Source organism: Nerophis lumbriciformis, linkage group LG11 (assembly GCF_033978685.3).
Source record: "Nerophis lumbriciformis linkage group LG11, RoL_Nlum_v2.1, whole genome shotgun sequence".
NCBI classification, from domain to species: domain Eukaryota; kingdom Metazoa; phylum Chordata; class Actinopteri; order Syngnathiformes; family Syngnathidae; genus Nerophis; species Nerophis lumbriciformis.
Window position 1 is genome coordinate 44,523,328 of NC_084558.2, and position 21,520 is coordinate 44,544,847.

The 21,520-nt window shown below is 37.5% G+C and overlaps 1 protein-coding gene across 3 annotated transcripts in view; it reads right to left on the minus strand.

The window, feature by feature from the left end:
* dab2ipb (DAB2 interacting protein b) overlaps positions 1–21,520 on the minus strand; it is a 426,738-nt gene that overhangs the window by 91,004 nt on the left and 314,214 nt on the right. For all 3 annotated transcript variants that reach the window (XM_061966503.2, XM_072914155.1, XM_061966504.2), the window contains 2 exons: positions 17,423–17,576; positions 1,235–1,333 (listed from right to left, as the gene is read on the minus strand). In XM_061966503.2, the coding sequence (XP_061822487.1) occupies positions 1,235–1,333; positions 17,423–17,576 (253 nt within the window). The remainder of the gene's footprint in view (positions 1–1,234; positions 1,334–17,422; positions 17,577–21,520) is intronic.

A 21,520-nucleotide genomic window follows, 5' to 3' on the forward strand; every position in this document is an offset into this window, starting at 1 on the left:
AGTAGCCAGAAATTGTACTCAAGTAAGAGTACTGTTACTTTAGAGATTTATTACTCAAGTAAAAGTAAGGAGTAGTCACCCAAATATTTACTTGAGTAAAAGTAAAAAGTATGTTGTGAAAAAACTACTCAAGTACTGAGTAACTGATGAGTAACATACACACACACATATACATATATATATATATATATATATATATATATATATATATATATATATATATATATATATATATATATATATGTATATATACATATACATTGATATATACAGCATATCATTTATATGTATTTATTTTGCTGTTTTTGTTTACATGGTAAAGATGTTTTAATGAATATACATGCATGTTTAACATATAGATTCCTTTCTTTCATGAAGACAAGAATATAAGTTGGTGTATTACCTGATTCTGATGACTTGCGTTGATTGTAATCAGACAGTAGTGATGATAACGTCCACGTTTTCAAATGGAGGAGAAGAAAAGTTCCTCCTTTCTGTCTAATACCACATGAAAGTGGTTGGTTTTTGGCATCTTATTTGTACAGCTTCAATATTCGTTTTTATACACTTTACAAGAAATATATTGGCGTCAAACTCCTTAGCTTGCTAGCTTGTTTGCGCTGGCTTTCGGAGACTCTTGTTTTGAAAGCGCAGGCGCGATGGAGCGGCACTTTTATTGTGAAGACAGGAACTGTGCAGTCAGTCTTTAGGCTTTTGACGGAATGTACGGTTGAAATAAAAACGTATCTTTTTTCCTTCACACTTTTGATTGATTGATTGGAACTTTTATTAGTAGATTGCACAGTACAGTACATATTCCGTACAATTGACCACTAAATGGTAACACCCCAATAAGTTTTTCAACTTCAGAGTCAGGTCATGTGACCACCTGGCTCTGTTTGATTGGTCCAACGTCACCAGTGACTGCATCTGATTGGTGGAACGAAATGAAACGTCACCAGTAAGGTAGGCACTTTGAAGGTCTGTCTGACAGACCAAAACAAACAAAGCGTGCATTAACAGATGGATAAAAATTAGTAGCGAGTAGCGAGCTGAATGTAGATAAAAGTAGCGGAGTAAAAGTAGCGTTCCTTCTCTATAAATATACTTAAGTAAAAGTAAAAGTATGTTGCATTAAAACTACTCTTAGAAGTACAATTTATCCCAAAAGTTACTCAAGTAGATGTAACGGAGTAAATGTAGCGCGTTACTACCCACCTCTGCCATTCCTTACCTTGTTTGGCTGAACCGCCCTCCTCAGATTCTCCATCCATTTGTCTCTCTCGGCCGACGAGCGGCAGGAAAAGCACTTGCTTCCCGAGGAGGTCGTCACCTGCCGCCATGACACACCAGAGAAGAAAACATCAGCGCTTCGATTCATAGCAACGCTGCAACATCTGAGTGGGCGCCAATACAAAAAAAAGTTCCACGTGTCCATCAAGTCTGGCTAACAAATGTGCCCTTTTCTCCCATTAGCAGAAAAGGTTGCATCCGTGTACACTTCACGTCCTTGACATCCTCTGATTATTACTTTCAACATGGGGGCGCTATATGCGGAGCGAAAAGAACGTCTTTAAAATGCATGCATAGCTTTATTCATTCGTTTAAAATAGCTTAAAGCAGACATGTCAAGATGGGGTGACAGTAGTGATAAACATTCGTGTTAAAATACGTGACCTCGACTATTGTAGTGTTGGGTGACCTCCATGCTCTTTGTTCCCGTTTTTACCCCGAAAGAGAGCCATATATTCGGCCACTGCAGACAACTTTGTGCCTGGAGCTTTTTTCAACGTCGGAAGTAAAGCCTTACATATTCTAATATACTTTTTTAGACCGCAAGAACTTGACTTATGTACAAACCCCGTTTCCATATGAGTTGGGAAATTGTGTTAGATGTAAATATAAACGGAATACAATGATTTGCAAATCATTTTCAACCCATATTCAGTTGAATATGCTACAAAGACAACATATTTGATGTTCAAACTGATAAACATTTTTTTTTTTTTTTTGCAAATAATCATTAACTTTAGAATTTGATGGCAGCAACACGTGACAAAGAAGTTGGGAAAGGTGGCAATAAATACTGATAAAGTTGAGGAATGCTCATCAAACACTTATTTGGAACATCCCACAGGTGTGCAGGCTATTTGGGAACAGGTGGGTGCCATGATTGGGTATAAAAACAGCTTCCCAAAAAATGCTCAGTCTTTCACAAGAAAGGATGGGGCGAGGTACACCCCTTTGTCCACAACTGCGTGAGCAAATAGTCAAACAGTTTAAGAACAACGTTTCTCAAAGTGCAATTGCAAGAAATTTAGGGATTTCAACATCTACGGTCCATAATATCATCAAAAGGTTCAGAGAATCTGGAGAAATCACTCCACGTAAGCGGCATGGTCGGAAACCAACATTGAATGACCGTGACCTTCGATCCCTCAGACGGCACTGTATCAAAAACCGACATCAATCTATAAAGGATATCACCACATGGGCTCAGGAACACGTCAGAAAGCCACTGTCACTAAATACAGTTTGTCGCTACATCTGTAAGTGCAAGTTAAAGCTCTACTATGCAAAGCGAAAGCCATTTATCAACAACATCCAGAAACGCCGCCGGCTTCTCTGGGCCCGAGATCATCTAAGATGGACGCATGCAAAGTGGAAAAGTGTTCTGTGGTCTGACGAGTCCACATTTCAAATTGTATTTGGAAATATTCGACATCGTGTCATTCGGACCAAAGGGTAAGCGAACCATCCAGACTGTTATCGACGCAAAGTTGAAAAGCCAGCATCTGTGATGGTATGGGGGTGCATTAGTGCCCACGGCATGGGTAACTTACACATCTGTGAAGGCACCATTAATGCTGAAAGGTACATACAGGTTTTGGAACAACTTATGCTGCCATCTAAGCGCCGTCTTTTTCATGGACGCCCCTGCTTCAGCACGTGTTACAACAGCGTGGCTTTGTAAAAAAAGAGTGCGGGTACTTTCCTGGCCCGCCTGCAGTCCAGACCTGTCTCTCATCAAAAATGTGTGGCGCATTATGAAGCGTAAAATACGACAGCGGACTGTTGAATGACTGAAGCTCTACATAAAACAAGAATGGGAAAGAATTCCACTTTCAAAGCTTCAACAATTAGTTTCCTCAGTTCCCAATCGTTTATTGAGTGTTGTTAAAAGGAAAGGCCATGTAACACAGTGGTGAACATACCCTTTCCCAACTACTTTGGCACGTGTTGCAGCCATGAAATTCTAAGTTAATTATTATTTGCAGGAAAAAAAATAAAGTTTATGAGTTTGAACATCAAATATCTTGTCTTTGTAGTGCATTCAATTGAATATGGGTTGAAAAGGATTTGCAAATCATTGTATTCCGTTTATATTTACATCTAACACAATTTCCCATCTCATATGGAAACGGGGTTTGTACATAAGTAAGTCAAGTTCTTGCGGTCTAAAAAAGTATATTAGAATGATTAATGTGATCTTTTGTTGAACTTTTCTGTTTTTTTTTTTTCTTTCTGGAAAAAGCAATTTATAGAACAATAGAGCAAAAAGAAATGACACAAAACACGTACAGTACAGGCCAAAAGTTTGGACACACCTTCTCATTTAATGCGTTTTCTTTATTTTCATGACTATTTACATTGCAGATTGTCACTGAAGGCATCAAAACTATGAATGAACTCATGTGGAGTTATGTACTTAACAAAAAAGGGTGACATAACTGAAAACAAAGGGACAAGCGGTAGAAAATGAATGGATGGATGGATGTTTTATATTGTAGTTTCTTCAAAATAGCCACCCTTTGCTCTGATTACTACCTTGCACACTCTTGGCATTCTCTCCATGAGCTTCAAACGCACCTGTGAACTAAAAACCATTTCAAGTGACTTACTCTTGAAGCTCATCGAGAGAATGCCAAGAGTGTGCAAAAAAGTAATCACAGCAAAGGGTGGCTATTTTGAAGAAACTAGAATATAAAACATGTTTTCAGTTATTTCACCTTTTTTTTTGTTAAGTACATAACTCCACATGTGTTCATTCATAGTTTTGATGCCTTCAGGGACAATCTGCAATGTAAATAGTCATGAAAATAAAGAAAACGCATTGAAATGAGAAGGTGTGTCCAAACTTTTGGCCTGTACTGTATATACCAGTTTGGATGATCATTTAAAAACAAAGTATTTTTATAACCTGTATAAATGTGTTTTATTTCCTCTGCCTTCATTCAAAATAATAAGATAAAATTATTAATATGCTATCCCAATATTTACAATTACTCTCTATAATGCAACACATTTGACAAAAATTAGAAACGTACATCAATTACGAATCATATATTAATAAAGTAATTGCTAAATATAAAGGTACCGTATTTTTTGGAGTATAAGTCGCACAGGAGTATAAGTTGCACCTGCCGAAAATGCATAATAAAAAAGGAAAAAAACATATATAAGTCGCACTGGAGCCCGGCCAAACTATGAAAAAAACTGCTACTTATAGTCCGAAAAATACGGTACATGTCCCACGACAACAAGCATTCTCAACCATAAAATAATGCCACCAATAACTAATAATTACTGTACTTTCCGGACTTTAGGTCCCACCGGATTATAAGGCGCACTGTCGATGAATGCTCTATTTTTTTAGCGTTTTTCCACATATAAAGCGCACCGGATTATAAGGCGCATTAAAGGAGTCATATAATATATATTTTTTTCTAAATGTAAAACACTTCCTTGTGGTCTACATAACATGTAATGGTGGTTCTTTGGTCAAAATGTTGCTTCAGGACGCGCCGTTTTGTGGGCGGTCCTATTTACGTGGCTCACCTTTGTTGTAGCGGTGTAGCGTGCAAGGACGGGAGTGGAAGAAGCGTCAAAAGATGGAGCTAACTGTTTTAACGACATTCGGACTTTACACCGGAAATGTGTCCCGTAAAAAAAACGTCCCACCGGAACTTTCTAATAACTAAAGTTCCTTGGGTGAATAATGTAAACTCACCACACCGGTATGTTTTTGCGCTTTCATGGCGAGTTTACTGACAGATATAAGTAAGAACTTTACACTACTTTATATTAGAAATGGCAACAGCAGGATGAATGTCCCATAACAAGAAGATAGAGAAAAAGAAGAAGCTTATCAACATCAACTACAACATTTTTCAGGATTTATGCAGATCCCAAATACAGATCAGCAGGTACCAGAAGATAAGAAAAGTTGCTTTTGAATAATATTGCGAAACAAAACGCCAGATAAAATGTCTTAAATTATACACACACCATAATAATACTCCGATGTTGAAGCACATCAAACGGTGCAGCCTACACTTATCTCCTATGTGTGACTGCCATCTACTGGTCACACTCATCATTACACCATGTACCAAATAAAACTGCTTCGAGGTGAGTAAGCGCAACCAAACGTATTCCTTAGATTAGGTGCACCGGGTTTTGAGGGTTTAAAAAATATTTTAAGCGCGCCTTATAGTCCGGAAAAATACGGTAAGTTCGAAAGGCTTGTGACACATCTCCATGACAACCATCTACCGTATTTTTCGGACTATAAGTCGCAGTTTTTTTCATAGTTTGGCCGGGCTCCAGTGCGATGTTTTTTTCCTTCTTTATTATGGATTTTCGGCAGGTGCGACTTATACTCCGAAAAAATACGGTACCTTGATCGGTCGGCTCTCACGGCAGAAAAATCAAGACGCCGGCGCCGCCGGTAGATATTAGCCCCTTCCTCCGAAGTAGGTAAACCACCAAGAGAACACAAAACCATTATTCGACGTTCTTCTCTAAAGCTCGCCATTATTCAACTTAGCGCTACGGAGCAGCAGTATACAAGAGTGGGGAAAAACAGACGAAAACAGGAAGTGCCCTTATAAGGATGCGGCCCCCCGAATTGAGATACAGCTATAAGTTAAAGTTAAGGTGTGGTGAAATTTGTCCTCTGCATTTGACCCATCACCCTTGATCACCCCCTGGGAGGTGAGGGGAGCAGTGAGCAGCAGCGGTGGCCACGCCCGGGTATCATTTTTGGTGATTTAACCCCCAATTCCAACCCTTGATGCCGAGTGCCAAGCAGTGTCCCATTTTAACAGTCTTTGGTATGACTCGGTCGGGGTTTGAACTCACGACGGACACTCTTAACCACTAGGCCACTGAGCTGGTTTATAGTTTCTTGTACAGGTAGTGAATTGAGCTTAATTTTAGATTGCAGAATGGCTGACAAAAAGCGGGATGCTGTAAGCCGGCAGGAGGAGTTGTTAGTGCGTGTTGTTGGAGAGCACAGCTGCAGAAGGCGCAACAAAGGAGTGATGTAACGAGGCGGATAACAAAGATTAGAGGAGATTTCAAGCCCGTACAAAAGACAGCGATGAGGATGTGAAGTATTACGTCTCCCCATGACGCTCCGCACACACACACACACACACATACTGGTTATCATTTGGAATGGGGACCAAGTTTTTGATCATGACTTGTGGGGGAGGGAGTTTTTTTTGGGTTGGTGCACTAATTGTAAGTGTGTTTTTTATGTTGATTAAATTAAAAAACAAAACAAACAAAAAAACGATACCGATAATAAAAAAAACCCGATGCCGATAATTTCCGATATTACATTTTAACGCATTTATCGGCCGATAATATCTCTAGTAATAATATTTTATAATCATGCTGTATGAAAATGTCATCCTAAGGAACACTAAACCAGATTTTGTTTTTAACTAAGGATGGATACCATACAGAATCACAGTACTATTAATGCCAGGATAACAAATGTTTCACTTTTGAAGAAAATTAATTTTCTCTTTTTACCAATATTTGAAACACGTAAACAAAGTAACCCAAATTTATGGGACAAAAGCTTAAAAATCACTTAGGCATCTTCAGAATGGATCTGACTATCATTTAAAAAGGTTTCCCTTTAGGGGACCTGTCTTTTTTTTGTCCCCATACCGTCAGAGGTCCCCTAAAGGTGCGATGTCCCCATTAAGTAAGCATTGCCAGAAGACACACACACACACACACACACACACACACACACACACACACACACACACACACACACACACACACATTCTTGTGTTTGTTACCTTCTTGAGACCTGAGAAAAAGGCCTACCTTTTTAGGACCAGCCTTTCTAGATATATAAAGATGTGTATTTACAACATTAAAAATATATATATATATTATGCAAATGTAAAAAAGCTTGTTGTGGAAAAATGAGTTGGAATTTCACAAGAAAAAAGTCACAATTTCACAAGAAAAACTTGTGTTATAATGAAAGTCGTCATTTTACTCAACGCAAGTCAAAATGTTCCAAGAAAAACGGAACATTTGTGCAACATTATGATAAAAGTTGCAATTTTACTCAATAACCGTCGCAATTTCACAAGAAAAGCTTAAAATGTTGGCGTTTTTTTATGAAAATAGTCGTAATTTTACTCAACAAAAGTCACAATTTTATAAGAAAACTTTAACATTTTGGCTATATTATAATAATAATCAGAATTTTACTTGGCAAAATTATGACATAATTTTACTGTAGAAGCTAACTGTTAATGTCCACTATAGTCTTAGTACCGTAGTGTCTTACGTCAGCACCGGAAGTCTTAAAGTCAGCTGTTCACCTGGCAGGTTTTTTCTGGGATGAATAGTGAAGTCCTTCTTTAGCTGCCGTCTTGTTTTATCATATATTGCTGCCTTTGCACCTGTCAATGTTTACTTTTGTATGAACATTCAATCAACCAAAAATCCTGACTTTGGAACAATGTTCACGGACTCTAGTATTTGGCTCTCTATTAGATGCAAATGTTTTCAGTATTGGGACCATGATTTATGTCCTAACTTGTTCACCGGTCCTCATGTGGAAGCTACTTTTCCTTGGTGATGTCTCAAGAAGGGTAGAAATACAAGAACACACACGCACACACATTCTTGTGTTTGTTACCTTCTTGAGACCTGAGAAAAATGCCTACCTCTTTAAGACCACCCTTTCTAGATATATAAAGATGTGTATTTACAACATTAATAATATATACATACTAGGCAAATGTAAAAAAACTTGTGGAAAAATGAGTTGGAATTTCACAAGAAAAAAGTCACAATTTCACAAGAAAAACTTGTGTTATAATGAAAGTCGTCATTTTACTCAACGCAAGTCAAAATGTTCCAAGAAAAACGGAACATTTGTGCAACATTATGATAAAAGTTGCAATTTTACTCAATAACCGTCGCAATTTCACAAGAAAAGCTTAAAATATTTGCATTTTTTAATGAAAATAGTCATAATTTTACTCAACAAAAGTCACAATTTTATAAGAAAACTAACATTTTGGCAATATTATAATAATAATCTGAATTTTACTTGGCAAAATTATGACATAATTTTACTGTAGAAGCTAACTGTTAATGGCCACTATAGTCTTAGTACCGTAGTGTCTTACGTCAGCACTGGAAGTCTTAAAATCAGCCGTTCACCTGGCAGGTTTTTTCTGGGATGAATAGGGAAGTCCTTCTTTAGCTGCCGTCTTGTTTTATCATATATTGCTGCCTTTGCACCTGTCAATGTTTACTTTTATATGCACATTAAATCAACCAAAAATCCTGACTTTGGAACAATGTTCACGGACTCTAGTATTTGGCTCTCTATTAGATGCGATGGTTTTCAGTATTGGGACCGGGATTTATGTCCTAACTTGTTCACCGGTCCTCATGTGGAAGCTACTTTTCCTTGGTGATGTCTCAAGAAGGCTAGAAATACAAGAACACACACACACATTCTTGTGTTTGTTACCTTCTTGAGACCTGAGAAAAAGGCCTACCTCTTTAAGACCACCCTTTCTAGATATATAAAGATGTGTATTTACAACATTAATAATAATACTATGCAAATGTAAAAAAAGCTTGTTGTGGAAAAATGAGTTGGAATTTCACAAGAAAAAGGTCACCATTTCACAAGAAAAACTTGGAATTTTGGCAGTGTTATAAAAAAAGTCGTCATTTTACTCAACGCAAGTCAAAATGTTACAAGAAAAACGGAACATTTGTGCAATATTATGATAAAAGTTGCAATTTTACTCAATAACCGTCACAATTTCACAAGAAAAGCTTAAAATATTTGCATTTTTTAATGAAAATAGTCGTAATTTTACTCAACAAAAGTCACAATTTTATAAGAAAACTTTAACATTTTGGCAATATTATAATAATAATCGGAATTTTACTTGGCAAAATTATGACATAATTTTACTGTAGAAGCTAACTGTTAATGGCCACTATAGTCTTAGTACCGTAGTGTCTTACGTCAGCACTGGAAGTCTTAAAATCAGCTGTTCACCTAGCAGGTTTTTTCTGGGATGAATAGGGAAGTCCTTCTTTAGCTGCCGTCTTGTTGTATCATATATTGCTGCCTTTGCACCTGTCAATGTTTACTTTTGTATGCACATTAAATCAACCAAAAATCCTGACTTTGGAACAATGTTCACGGACTCTAGTATTTGGCTCTCTATTAGATGCGATGGTTTTCAGTATTGGGACCGTGATTTATGTCCTAACTTGTTCACCGGTCCTCATGTGGAAGCTACTTTTCCTTGGTGATGTCTCAAGAAGGGTAGAAATACAAGAACACACACACACAAACACATTCTTGTGTTTGTTACCTTCTTGAGACCTGAGAAAAAGACCTACCTCTTTAGGACCACCCTTTCTAGATATATAAAGATGTGTACTTACAACATTAATAATATATACATACTATGCAAATGTAAAAAAGCTTGTTGTGGAAAAATGAGTTGGAATTTCACAAGAAAAAAGGTCACCATTTCACAAGAATAACTTGAAATTTTGGCAGTGTTATAATAAAAGTCGTCATTTTACTCAACGCAAGTCAAAATGTTACAAGAAAAAATTTGTGCAATATTATGATAAAAGTTGCAATTTTACTCAATAACCGTCGCAATTTCACAAGAAAAGCTTAAAATGTTGGGCAATTTCACAAGAAAACTTAAAATGTTGGGCAATTTCACAAGAAAAACTTAAAATGTTGGCATTTTTTTATGAAAATAGTCGTAATTTTACTCGACAAAAGTCACAATTTTATAAGAAACCTTTCGAACAATGTTCACGGACTCTAGTATTTGGCTCTCTGTTAGATGCGATGGTTTTCAGTATTGGGACCATGATTTATGTCCTAACTTGTTCACCGGTCCTCATGTGGAAGCTACTTTTCCTTGGTGATGTCTCAAGAAGGGTAGAAATACAAGAACACACACACACACACACACACACACACACACACACACACACACACACACACACACACACACACACATCACATGTGTGTGTGTGTGACTGGCAGTAATCAGAGGCAGTGCTTTACAGAGTGCGTTACAAATTACCGCAGGTTATCGCGAGGTTAAATCCCACTGCCGGAGACAACAGATTACCCGCCGCGCTCGTGTTTCTGTCCCCTAACCCATTCCTCAATTCGAAAGTACAAAAAAAAAAAAAGAAGTCTCGTTGCTTTCTATTGCTCTTAAATATGTTGACGCTGAGTCATTCTGATTGCATCGGTGTTGACGCTCGTTATTTCGCCAGTACTTTAATCCAAAATCCAAATAAAAAGCGATTTTAGGTGCTTAACGTGTTCTCAAGGGCCCCCCCCCATGCACTATAAGCCTTATGTAATCTCAAACCTCAGCTGGTCACCATCTACTCAGTCCATTTTAGAGCGGAAGGTTCCCCCTTTTAGCTCGTTAGCAGCTACGTTGCATTGTTTTCACTTTGCTTCCTGTTTTTATACATGTGCAATTATTTTGACACGGGGGCCAAATTTAGAAGTAAAAAATGTGTCTGGGGGCCGGGGCTAATTTTAGGAACACTAACACATCACGCTTTAAAAAACGGAATGTAATTTACATTTTTTTTTTACTGAACGAGACACCCAGAATGTACATGAAAATAAAGAATATGAGATTTACAATATCAACTATGAAGGATAAAACACTGAATATTGACAACATATGAACGTCACACCCCCTCTCCATCAGCATATTTTACAATCAAGCAAAACGCAACAAAAATGCTATAAAAACAGCAAAATATAAACGCGAAGAGTAAAAAAACGGCACCTACAATCTGATATATCTGATATATCACTAAGCATTAGAACTTTGTTGTAAAAATCTCCTTCCGCGTCTATTTTTAGGAAAACTAAAACAAAACCTGACAATAATGTCTGATTGAATGCTAAAAACGTTATGACAGACCGCCTTAAAAAACTGAATTAAATTTTTTTTTTTTTTACTGAATGAGACACCCAGAATGTACATGAAAATAAAGAATGTGAGATTTACAATATCAACTATGAAGGATAAAACACTGAATATTGACAACATATGAACGTCACACCCCCTCTCCATCATCATATTTTACAATCAAGCAAAACGCAACAAAAATGCTATAAAAACAGCAAAATATAAACGCGAAGAGTAAAAAAACGGCACCTACAATCTGATATATCTGATATATCACTAAGCATTAGAACTTTGTTGTAAAAATCTCCTTCCGCGTTTATTTTTAGGAAAACTAAAACAAAACCTGACAATAATGTCTGATTGAATGCTAAAAACGTTATGACAGACCGCCTTAAAAAACTGAATTAAATTTTTTTTTTTTTTACTGAATGAGACACCCAGAATGTACATGAAAATAAAGAATGTGAGATTTACAATATTAACTATGAAGGATAAAACACTGAATATTGACAACATATGAACGTCACACCCCCTCTCCATCCACATATTTTACAATTTAGTGAAACGCAAAAAAAATGCAACAAAAACAGCGAAATATGAACGCGAAGAGGAAAAATAAACCCACCTACAATCTGATACATCACTAAGCTTTAGAACTTTGTTGTAAAACTCTGTGGAAACGCTCCCCACCTCACACACCGACTGTTTGATTTTAACGTGCATAACACATTTAAATATGTTGGAATCTCCGTGTAAAATCCCTAATGCTAATCAGTAGCATGTCAATAGCTCAGTATTTAGTCTAGTCATTTGTTGCGCCCTAAAAAGTGGTTGTACTGTAAGTGTTGTACTTATCACACACACACCGACTGTTTGCTTGTAACGTGCATAACACATTCAAATATGTTGGAATCGTCGTGTAAAATCCCTAATGCTAATCAGTAGCATGTCAATAGCTCAGTATTAGTCTGGTCATTTGTTGCGCCCTAGAAAGTGGTTATACTGTAAGTGTTGTACTTATCACACACACCGACTGTTTGGTTGTAACGTGCATAACAAATTAAAATATGTTGGAATCGCCGTGTAAAATCTCTAATGCTAATCAGTAGCATGTCAATAGCTCGGTATTAGTCTAGTTCAGTCATTTGTTGCGCCCTAAAAAGTATTTATACTGTAAATGTTGTACTCATCACACACACCGACTGTTTGATTGTAACGTGCGTAACACATTTAAATATGTTGGAATCGCCGTGTAAAATCTCTAATGCTAATCAGTAGCATGTCAATAGCTCAGCATTAGTCTAGTCCAGTCATTTGTTGCGCCCTAAAAAGTATTTATGCTGTAAGTGTTGTACTTATCACACACACCGTCTGTTTGATTGTAACGTGCGTAACACATTTAAATATGTTGGAATCGCCGTGTAAAATCCCTAATGCTAATCAGTAGCATGTCAATAGCTCGGTATTAGTCTAGTCTAGTCATTTGTTGCGCCCTAAAAAGTGTTTATGCTGTAAGTGTTGTACTTATCACACACACCGACTGTTTGATTGTAAAAGTGCGTAACAAATTAAAATATGTTGGAATCGCCGTGTAAAATCCCTAATGCTAATCAGTAGCATGTCAATAGCTCAGTATTAGTCTAGTCTAGTCATTTGTTGCGCCCTAAAAAGTGTTTATGCTGTAAGTGTTGTACTTATCACACACACCGACTGTTTGATTGTAACGTGCATAACACATTTAAATAAGTTGGAATCGCCGTGTAAAATCCCTAATGCTAAATAGTAGCATGTCAATAGCTCAGTATTAGTCTAGTCTAGTCATTTGTTGCGCCCTAAAAAGTGTTTATGCTGTAAGTGTTGTACTTATCACACACACCGACTGTTTGATTGTAAAAGTGCATAACAAATTAAAATATGTTGGAATCGCCGTGTAAAATCCCTAATGCTAATCAGTAGCATGTCAATAGCTCAGTATTAGTCTAGTCTAGTTATTTGTTGCGCCCTAGAAAGTGGTTATACTATAAGTGTTGTACTTATCACACACACCGACTGTTTGATTGTAACGTGCATAACACATTTAAATATGTTGGAATCGCCGTGTAAAATCTCTAATGCTAATCAGTAGCATGTCAATAGCTCAGCATTAGTCTAGTCCAGTCATTTGTTGCGCCCTAAAAAGTATTTATGCTGTAAGTGTTGTACTTATCACACACACCGTCTGTTTGATTGTAACGTGCATAACACATTTAAATACGTTGGAATCGCCGTGTAAAATCCCTAATGCTAATCAGTAGCATGTCAATAGCTCAGTATTAGTCTAGTCTAGTTATTTGTTGCGCCCTAGAAAGTGGTTATACTATAAGTGTTGTACTTATCACACACACCGACTGTTTGATTGTAACGTGCATAACACATTTAAATATGTTGGAATCGCCGTGTAAAATCTCTAATGCTAATCAGTAGCATGTCAATAGCTCAGCATTAGTCTAGTCCAGTCATTTGTTGCGCCCTAAAAAGTATTTATGCTGTAAGTGTTGTACTTATCACACACACCGTCTGTTTGATTGTAACGTGCATAACACATTTAAATACGTTGGAATCGCCGTGTAAAATCCCTAATGCTAATCAGTAGCATGTCAATAGCTCAGTATTAGTCTAGTCTAGTTATTTGTTGCGCCCTAGAAAGTGGTTATACTATAAGTGTTGTACTTATCACACACACCGACTGTTTGATTGTAACGTGCATAACACATTTAAATATGTTGGAATCGCCGTGTAAAATCTCTAATGCTAATCAGTAGCATGTCAATAGCTCAGCATTAGTCTAGTCCAGTCATTTGTTGCGCCCTAAAAAGTATTTATGCTGTAAGTGTTGTACTTATCACACACACCGTCTGTTTGATTGTAACGTGCATAACACATTTAAATACGTTGGAATCGCCGTGTAAAATCCCTAATGCTAATCAGTAGCATGTCAATAGCTCAGTATTTAGTCTAGTCATTTGTTGCGCCCTAAAAAGTGTTTATGCTGTAAGTGTTGTACTTATCACACACACCGACTGTTTGATTGTAACGTGCATAACAAATTAAAATATGTTGGAATCGCCGTGTAAATTTCCTAATGCTAATCAGTAGCATGTCAATAGCTCAGTATTAGTCTAGTCTAGTTATTTGTTGCGCCCTAGAAAGTGGTTATACTGTAAGTGTTGTACTATCACACACACCGACTGTTTGATTGTAACGTGCATAACAAATTAAAATACGTTGGAATCACCGTGTAAAATTTCTAATGCTAATCAGTAGCATGTCAATAGCTCGGTATTAGTCTAGTCTAGTTATTTGCTGCGCCCTAAAACTTACTTATACTGTCACTCCTAATCGCTAAATCCCATGAAATCTTAAACGTCTAGTCTCTTACGTGAATGAGCTAAATAATATTATTTGATATTTTACGCTAATGTGTTAATCATTTCACACATAAGTCGCTCCTGAGTATAAGTCGCACCCCCGGGCCAAACTATGAAAAAAACTGCGACTTATAGTCCGAAAAATACGGTATATATATATATATATATATATATATATATATATATTCATTCCTTGCGCACTAATTGACTGAAAGAGCACGCACTTGACGCGATGATGTCATGTTATCGATGGAAAAATGCCTTTTTAGACAATATGATTTGCCTGAGCGGCTAGGAGACCCCGAGAGTAACAAGCGGTTGCCTTGTTGCCTTTCCATTAAGAATAATAAACGACTTTTTAGTATAAGTTTGCTGGTTTCAAGAAATGTAATGCCGAGCGCATATCATTATGTCAAGATAATGGCACTAGCATTTACTTCATTTAAGAATATTTTTCAACATATTGAGAAAAAATGTTTTTTTTCTATCAAGAAAAGTGCACTTGTTATTAGTGAGCATATACTTATTTTAAGGTATTTTTGGGTTAACCAATTTTACTTGTTTTGGAAAGTCTTGACAAGACAAATGTTCTTGTTCTATTGGCAGATAATTTTGCTCAGTTCAAGTAAAATACCCCTCATTTTTGTATTTTTTTTTTCTTGTTTTTGAACACTGACTTTTTGCAGTGTAGAAGTATTTACCTCGGCACTAGCCCCACAGGGTTTTGTGCAAATGGGTCAAATAGTTGTGGAACGACTTACAGACCCCGTTTCCATATGAGTTGGGAAATTGTGTTAGATGTAAATATAAACAGAATACAATGATTTGCAAATCCTTTTCAACCCATATTCAATTAGATGCTCTACAAAGACAAGATATTTGATGTTCAAACTCATAAACTTTTTTTTTTTTTTTTGCAAATAATAATTAACCTAGAATTTCATGGCTGCAACACGGGCCAAAGTAGTTGGGAAAGGGCATGTTCACCACTGTGTTACATGGCCTTTCCTTTTAATAACACTCAGTAAACATTTGGGAACTGAGGAGACACATTTTTTAAGCTTCTCAGGTGGAATTCTTTCCCATTCTTGCTTGATGTACAGCTTAAGTTGTTCAACAGTCCGGGGGTCTCCGTTGTGGTATTTTAGGCTTCATAATGCGCCACACATTTTCAATGGGAGACAGGTCTGGACTACAGGCAGGCCAGTCTAGTACCCGCACTCTTTTACTATGAAGCCACGTTGATGTAACACGTGGCTTGGCATTGTCTTGCTGAAATAAGCAGGGGCGTCCATGGTAACGTTGCTTGGATGGCAACATATGTTGCTCCAAAACCTGTATGTACCTTTCAGCATTAATGGTGCCTTCACAGATGTGTAAGTTACCCATGTCTTGGGCACTAATAAATGATAAATGATAAATGGGTTGTACTTGTATAGCGCTTTTCTACCTTCAAGGTACTCAAAGCGCTTTGACACTACTTCCACATTTACCCATTCACACACACATTCACACACTGATGGAGGGAGCTGCCATGCAAGGCGCTAACCAGCACCCATCAGGAGCAAGGGTGAAGTGTCTTGCTCAGGACACAACGGACATGACGAGGTTGGTACTAGGTGGGGATTGAACCAGGGACCCTCGGGTCGTGCACGGCCATTCTTCCACTGCGCCACGCCGTACCATACCATCACAGATGCTGGCTTTTCAACTTTGCGCCTATAACAATCTGGATGGTTCTTTTCCTCTTTGGTCAGGAGGACACGACGTCCACAGTTTCCAAAAACAATTTGAAATGTGGACACGTCAGACCACAGAACACTTTTCCACTTTGTATCAGTCCATCTTAGATGAGCTCAGGCCCAGCGAAGCCGACGGCGTTTCTGGGTGTTGTTGATAAACGGTTCTCACCTTGCATAGGAGAGTTTTAACTTGCACTTACAGATGTAGCGACCAACTGTAGTTACTGACAGTGGGTTTCTGAAGTGTTCCTGAGCCCATGTGGTGATATCCTTTACACACTGATGTCGCTTGTTGATGCAGTACAGCCTGAGGGATCGAAGGTCACAGGCTTAGCTGCTTACGTGCAGTGATTTCTCCAGATTCTCTGAACACTTTGATGATATTACGGACCGTAGATGGTGAAATCCCTAAATTCCTTGCAATAGCTGGTTGAGAAAGGTTGTTCTTAAACTGTTCAACAATTTTCTCACGCATTTGTTGACAAAGTGGTGACCCTCGCCCCATCCTTGTTTGTGAATGACTGAGCATTTCATGGAATCTACTTTTATACCCAATCATGGCACCCACCTGTTCCCAATTAGCCTGCACACCTGTGGGATGTTCCAAATAAGTGTTTGATGAGCATTCCTCAACTTTATCAGTATTTATTGCCACCTTTCCCAACTTCTTTGTCACGTGTCGCTGGCATCAAATTCTAAAGTTAATGATTATTTGCAACAAAAAAAAATGTTTATCAGTTTGAACATCAAATATGTTGTCTTTGTAGCATATTCAACTGAATATGGGTTGAAAATGATTTGAAAATCATTGTATTCCGTTTATATTTACATCTAACACAATTTCCCAACTCATATGGAAACGGGGTTTGTAAATATACACAATAAAAACACAGTACACTCCTGGGGAATAATGGATGTTTTTTTTTGTTTTGTTTTTTTTGCAAGTATTTATTTTTTTTGCAAGTATTTAGTTTTTGCAGGCAGTTTTAATTAGTTTGGGTCTCACCTCAAAGCAGAAGTCCTGCCCGAGGATGCTGCTGTGCACGGGCTTGATGATGACCTCGTCCTCCATGCTTAGGTCCAGGGCTTCCACAGCGCTGCTGGGACTGAGCAGTGACTCATGGGAGCGAGACTCCTTCAGCCTTGGCATCAGATGAGATCTGAGGGAGCGAGAAAGAGGGAGAGAGGACTTGAGTCACCCCGAGGAGGCACGGGATGGAGAAGAGGAAGGAGTCGACGGGAAGGCGAGCATATGCGCGTGCCGTGGCGAGTGCGAAGGGGGGGGGGAGGGTGTGAGGAGGGGGAGGGAGGACGCGCGACTTTGCCCGGAGCCAGTCCTCGCTGCGACGACGACAGCAGTGAGCTGGCCTTCTAATGGAGGCTGCAAGAGGCTCTAACATCAATGGAAGCAATCATTGATTATCAATAACTGCCAGCTTGGGCCGAATGGAAAACTTCCCAGCAACAGGGTTTGTCGTTCAATTTTAACGCTGTGGAAAACATGCCAGAGCTGGGCAAATATTAAGAGAACATTTTTTTGTATTATATGTCCACATTTAGCTGTAAAAATCTGCTGTACAGTATGTGTGTTTAGGTCCCTTTTTTTCCAGGAACACTAATACCAAAAGTCACAATGTCCGATAAAATTCTAAAAACGTTATGACAGACCACCTCAAAAAACACAAAATGGAACTTTATAGTTCTTGACTGAATTTGACACACAAAATGTACATTAAAATAAAGAAAGTGGGATTTACAATATTGACTATGAACGATAAAACACTGAATACTAACATATGAACGTCGCTCCTCTTTTACTTCTCAGACCAAGCAAAACACGAGAAAAATGTAAAAAAAACAGCAAAATATGAATACAAAGGTGTATGTGTGTGTAAATTATATGTACACATTTAGCTGTAAAAATCTGCTGTACAGTATGTGTGTTTGGGTCCCTTTTTTCCAGGTACACTAATACCAAAAGTCACAATGTCCGATAAAGTTCTAAAAACGGAATGGAATTTTACAGTTTTTTACTGAATGGGACACCCATAATGTACATTAAAATAAAGAAAGTGGGATTTACATTATTTACTATGAACGATAAAACACTGAATATTAACAACATATGAACGTCGCTCCTCTTTTACTTCTCAGACCCAGCAAAACACGAGAAAAATGTAAAAAAAACAGCAAAATATGAATACAAAGGTGTATGTGTGTATAAATGATATGTACATATTTAGCTGTAAAAATCTGCTGTGCAGTATGTGTGTTTGGGTCCTTTTTTCCCAGGAACACTAATACCAAAAGTCACAATGTCCGATAAAATTCCAAAAAACGTTATGACAGACCACTTCAAAAAACGGAATGGAATTTTACAGTTTTTTACTGAATTTGACACCCAAAATGTACATTAAAATAAAAAAAGTGGGATTTACAATATTAACTATGAACAATAAAACACTGAATATTAACAACATATGAACGTCGCTCCTCTTTTACTTCTCAAACCAAGCAAAACACCACAAAAATGTAAAAAAAACAGCAAAATATGAATACAAAGGTGTATGTGTATGTAAATTATATATACACATTTAGCTGTAAAAATCTGCTGTACAGTATGTGTGTTTGGGTCCCTTTTTCCCAGGAACACTAATACCAAAAGTCACAATGTCTGATAGAGTTCTAAAAACGTTATGATAGACCACCTCAAAAACGGAATGGAATTTTACAGTTTTTTACTGAATGGGACACCCTTAATGTACATTAAAGTAAAGAAAGTGGGATATACATTATTTACTATGAACGATAAAACACTGAATATTAACAATATATGAACTTCGCTCCTCTTTTACTTCTCAGACCAAGCAAAACACGAGAAAAATGTAAAAACAACAGCAAAATATGAATACAAAGGTGTATGTGTGTAAATTATATATACACATTTAGATGTAAAAATCTGCTGTACAGTATGTGTGTTTGGGTCCCTTTTTTTCCAGGAACACTAATACCAAAAGTCACAATGTCTGATAGAGTTCTAAAAACGTTATGACAGACCACCTCAAAAAAAAAGGAATGGAATTTTACAGTTTTTTACTGAATGGGACACCCATAATGTACATTAAAATAAAGAAAGTGGGATTTACATTATTTACTATGAACAATAAAACACTGAATATTAACAACATATGAAGGTTGCTCCTCTTTTACTTCTCAGACCAAGCAAAACACGAGAAAATGTAAAAAAAGAAGCAAAATATGAATACAAAGGTGTATGTGTATGTAAATTACAGTATATGTACACATTTAGCTGTAAAAATCTGCTGTACAGTATGTGTGTTTGAGTCCCTTTTTTCCAGAAACACTAATACCAAAAGTCACAATGTCCGATAAAATTCCAAAACACGTTATGACAGACCACCTCAAAAAACGGAATGGACTTTTACAAGTTTTTACTGAATGGGACACCCATAATGTACATTAAAATAAAGAAAGTGGGATTTACAATATTTACTATGAACGATAAAACACTGAATATTAACAACATATGAACGTCGCTCCTCTTTTACTTCTCAAACCAAGCAAAACACCACAAAAATGTAAAAAAACAGCAAAATATGAATACAAAGGTGTGTCTGTAAATTATATGTACACATTTAGCTGTAAAAATCTGCTGTACAGTATGTGTGTTTGGGTTCCTTTTTTCCAGGAACACTAATACCAAAAGTCACAATGTCTGATAGAGTTCTAAAAACGTTATGACAGACCAACTCAAAAGACGGAATGGAATTTTACAGGTTTTTACTGAATGGGACACCCATAATGTACATTAAAATAAAGAAAGTGGGATTTACATGATTTCCTATGAATGATAAAACACTGAATATTAACAACATATGAACGTCGCTCCTCTTTTACTTCTCAGACCAGCTCCTCGATAGACATCTTTTACAATCAAGAACAACACAACTGAAGTATAACAAACAGCAAAATATGAATGCATAGTGTAATATTAAAGACGCAACCTCCGGGTTGTCCTGAAGAATTTGGAGGTAATCCTCCTTTTTCATTGTCCCATTTACTCTCTGTAAAGCACCAGTTCCATTGGCAGCGAAACAGGCCCAGAGCATAATACTACCACCACCATGCTTGACGGTAGGTATGGTGTTCCTGGAATTAAAGGCTTCACCTTTTCTCCTCCAAACATATTGCTGGGTATTGTGGCCAAACAGCTCAATTTTTGTTTCATCTGACCACAGAACTTTCCTCCAGAAGGTCTTATCTTTGTCCATGTGGTGTCAGATGAAACTAAAATTGAGCTGTTAAGAGATTTAAAAACAAACAACAATATTTTAAAATGAACTGGGAGCCAGTGAAGAGATGCTAAAATGGGGGTAATGTGTTCATGTTTTTTAGTACAAGTTAAAGGGCGAGCCGCAGCATTTTGGACTGACTGCAATCGAGCGATTGAGGCCTGCTTCATTCCAACGTAGAGGAAGTTGCAGTAGTCCAAACGTGATGTAATAAAAGCATGGATTACCCATACAAAGTCGTTAAAAGATAAAACTGATATAAATTTTGCTAAACGTCTTAGATCGTCTGTGATGAGGTGGCGACTTGTCCAGGGTGTAACCCGCCTTCCGCCCGAATGCAGCTGAGATAGGCTCCAGCGACCCCTTGCGACCCGGAAAGGGACAAGCGGTAGAAAATGGATGGATGGATGGAGGATCTTAGATCGTAAAACAGAGTTAATCTGATGTTCCAATTCAAAATCCTTGTCCAACTTAAAACCAAGATTTGTGATTCGGGTTTAAAATAAGGCACCAGGGGGGTCCAGGTCACTGGGGGGAGCATTCTGTTCTGACTTTTGAGTCAAATACAATAATTTCCTTGGCCAAACAGCTCAATTTTTGTTTCATCCGACATCACATGGACAAAGATAGGACCTTCTGGAGGAAAGTTCTGTGGTCAGATGAAACAAAAATTGAGCCTTGGTATCGGATCGATACCTAAATGTGTGGTATCCCACAAAACTAACGCAAAGCATCCAAACAACAGAAGAATAAGTGATTATTACATTTTAACAGAAGTGTAGACAGAACAT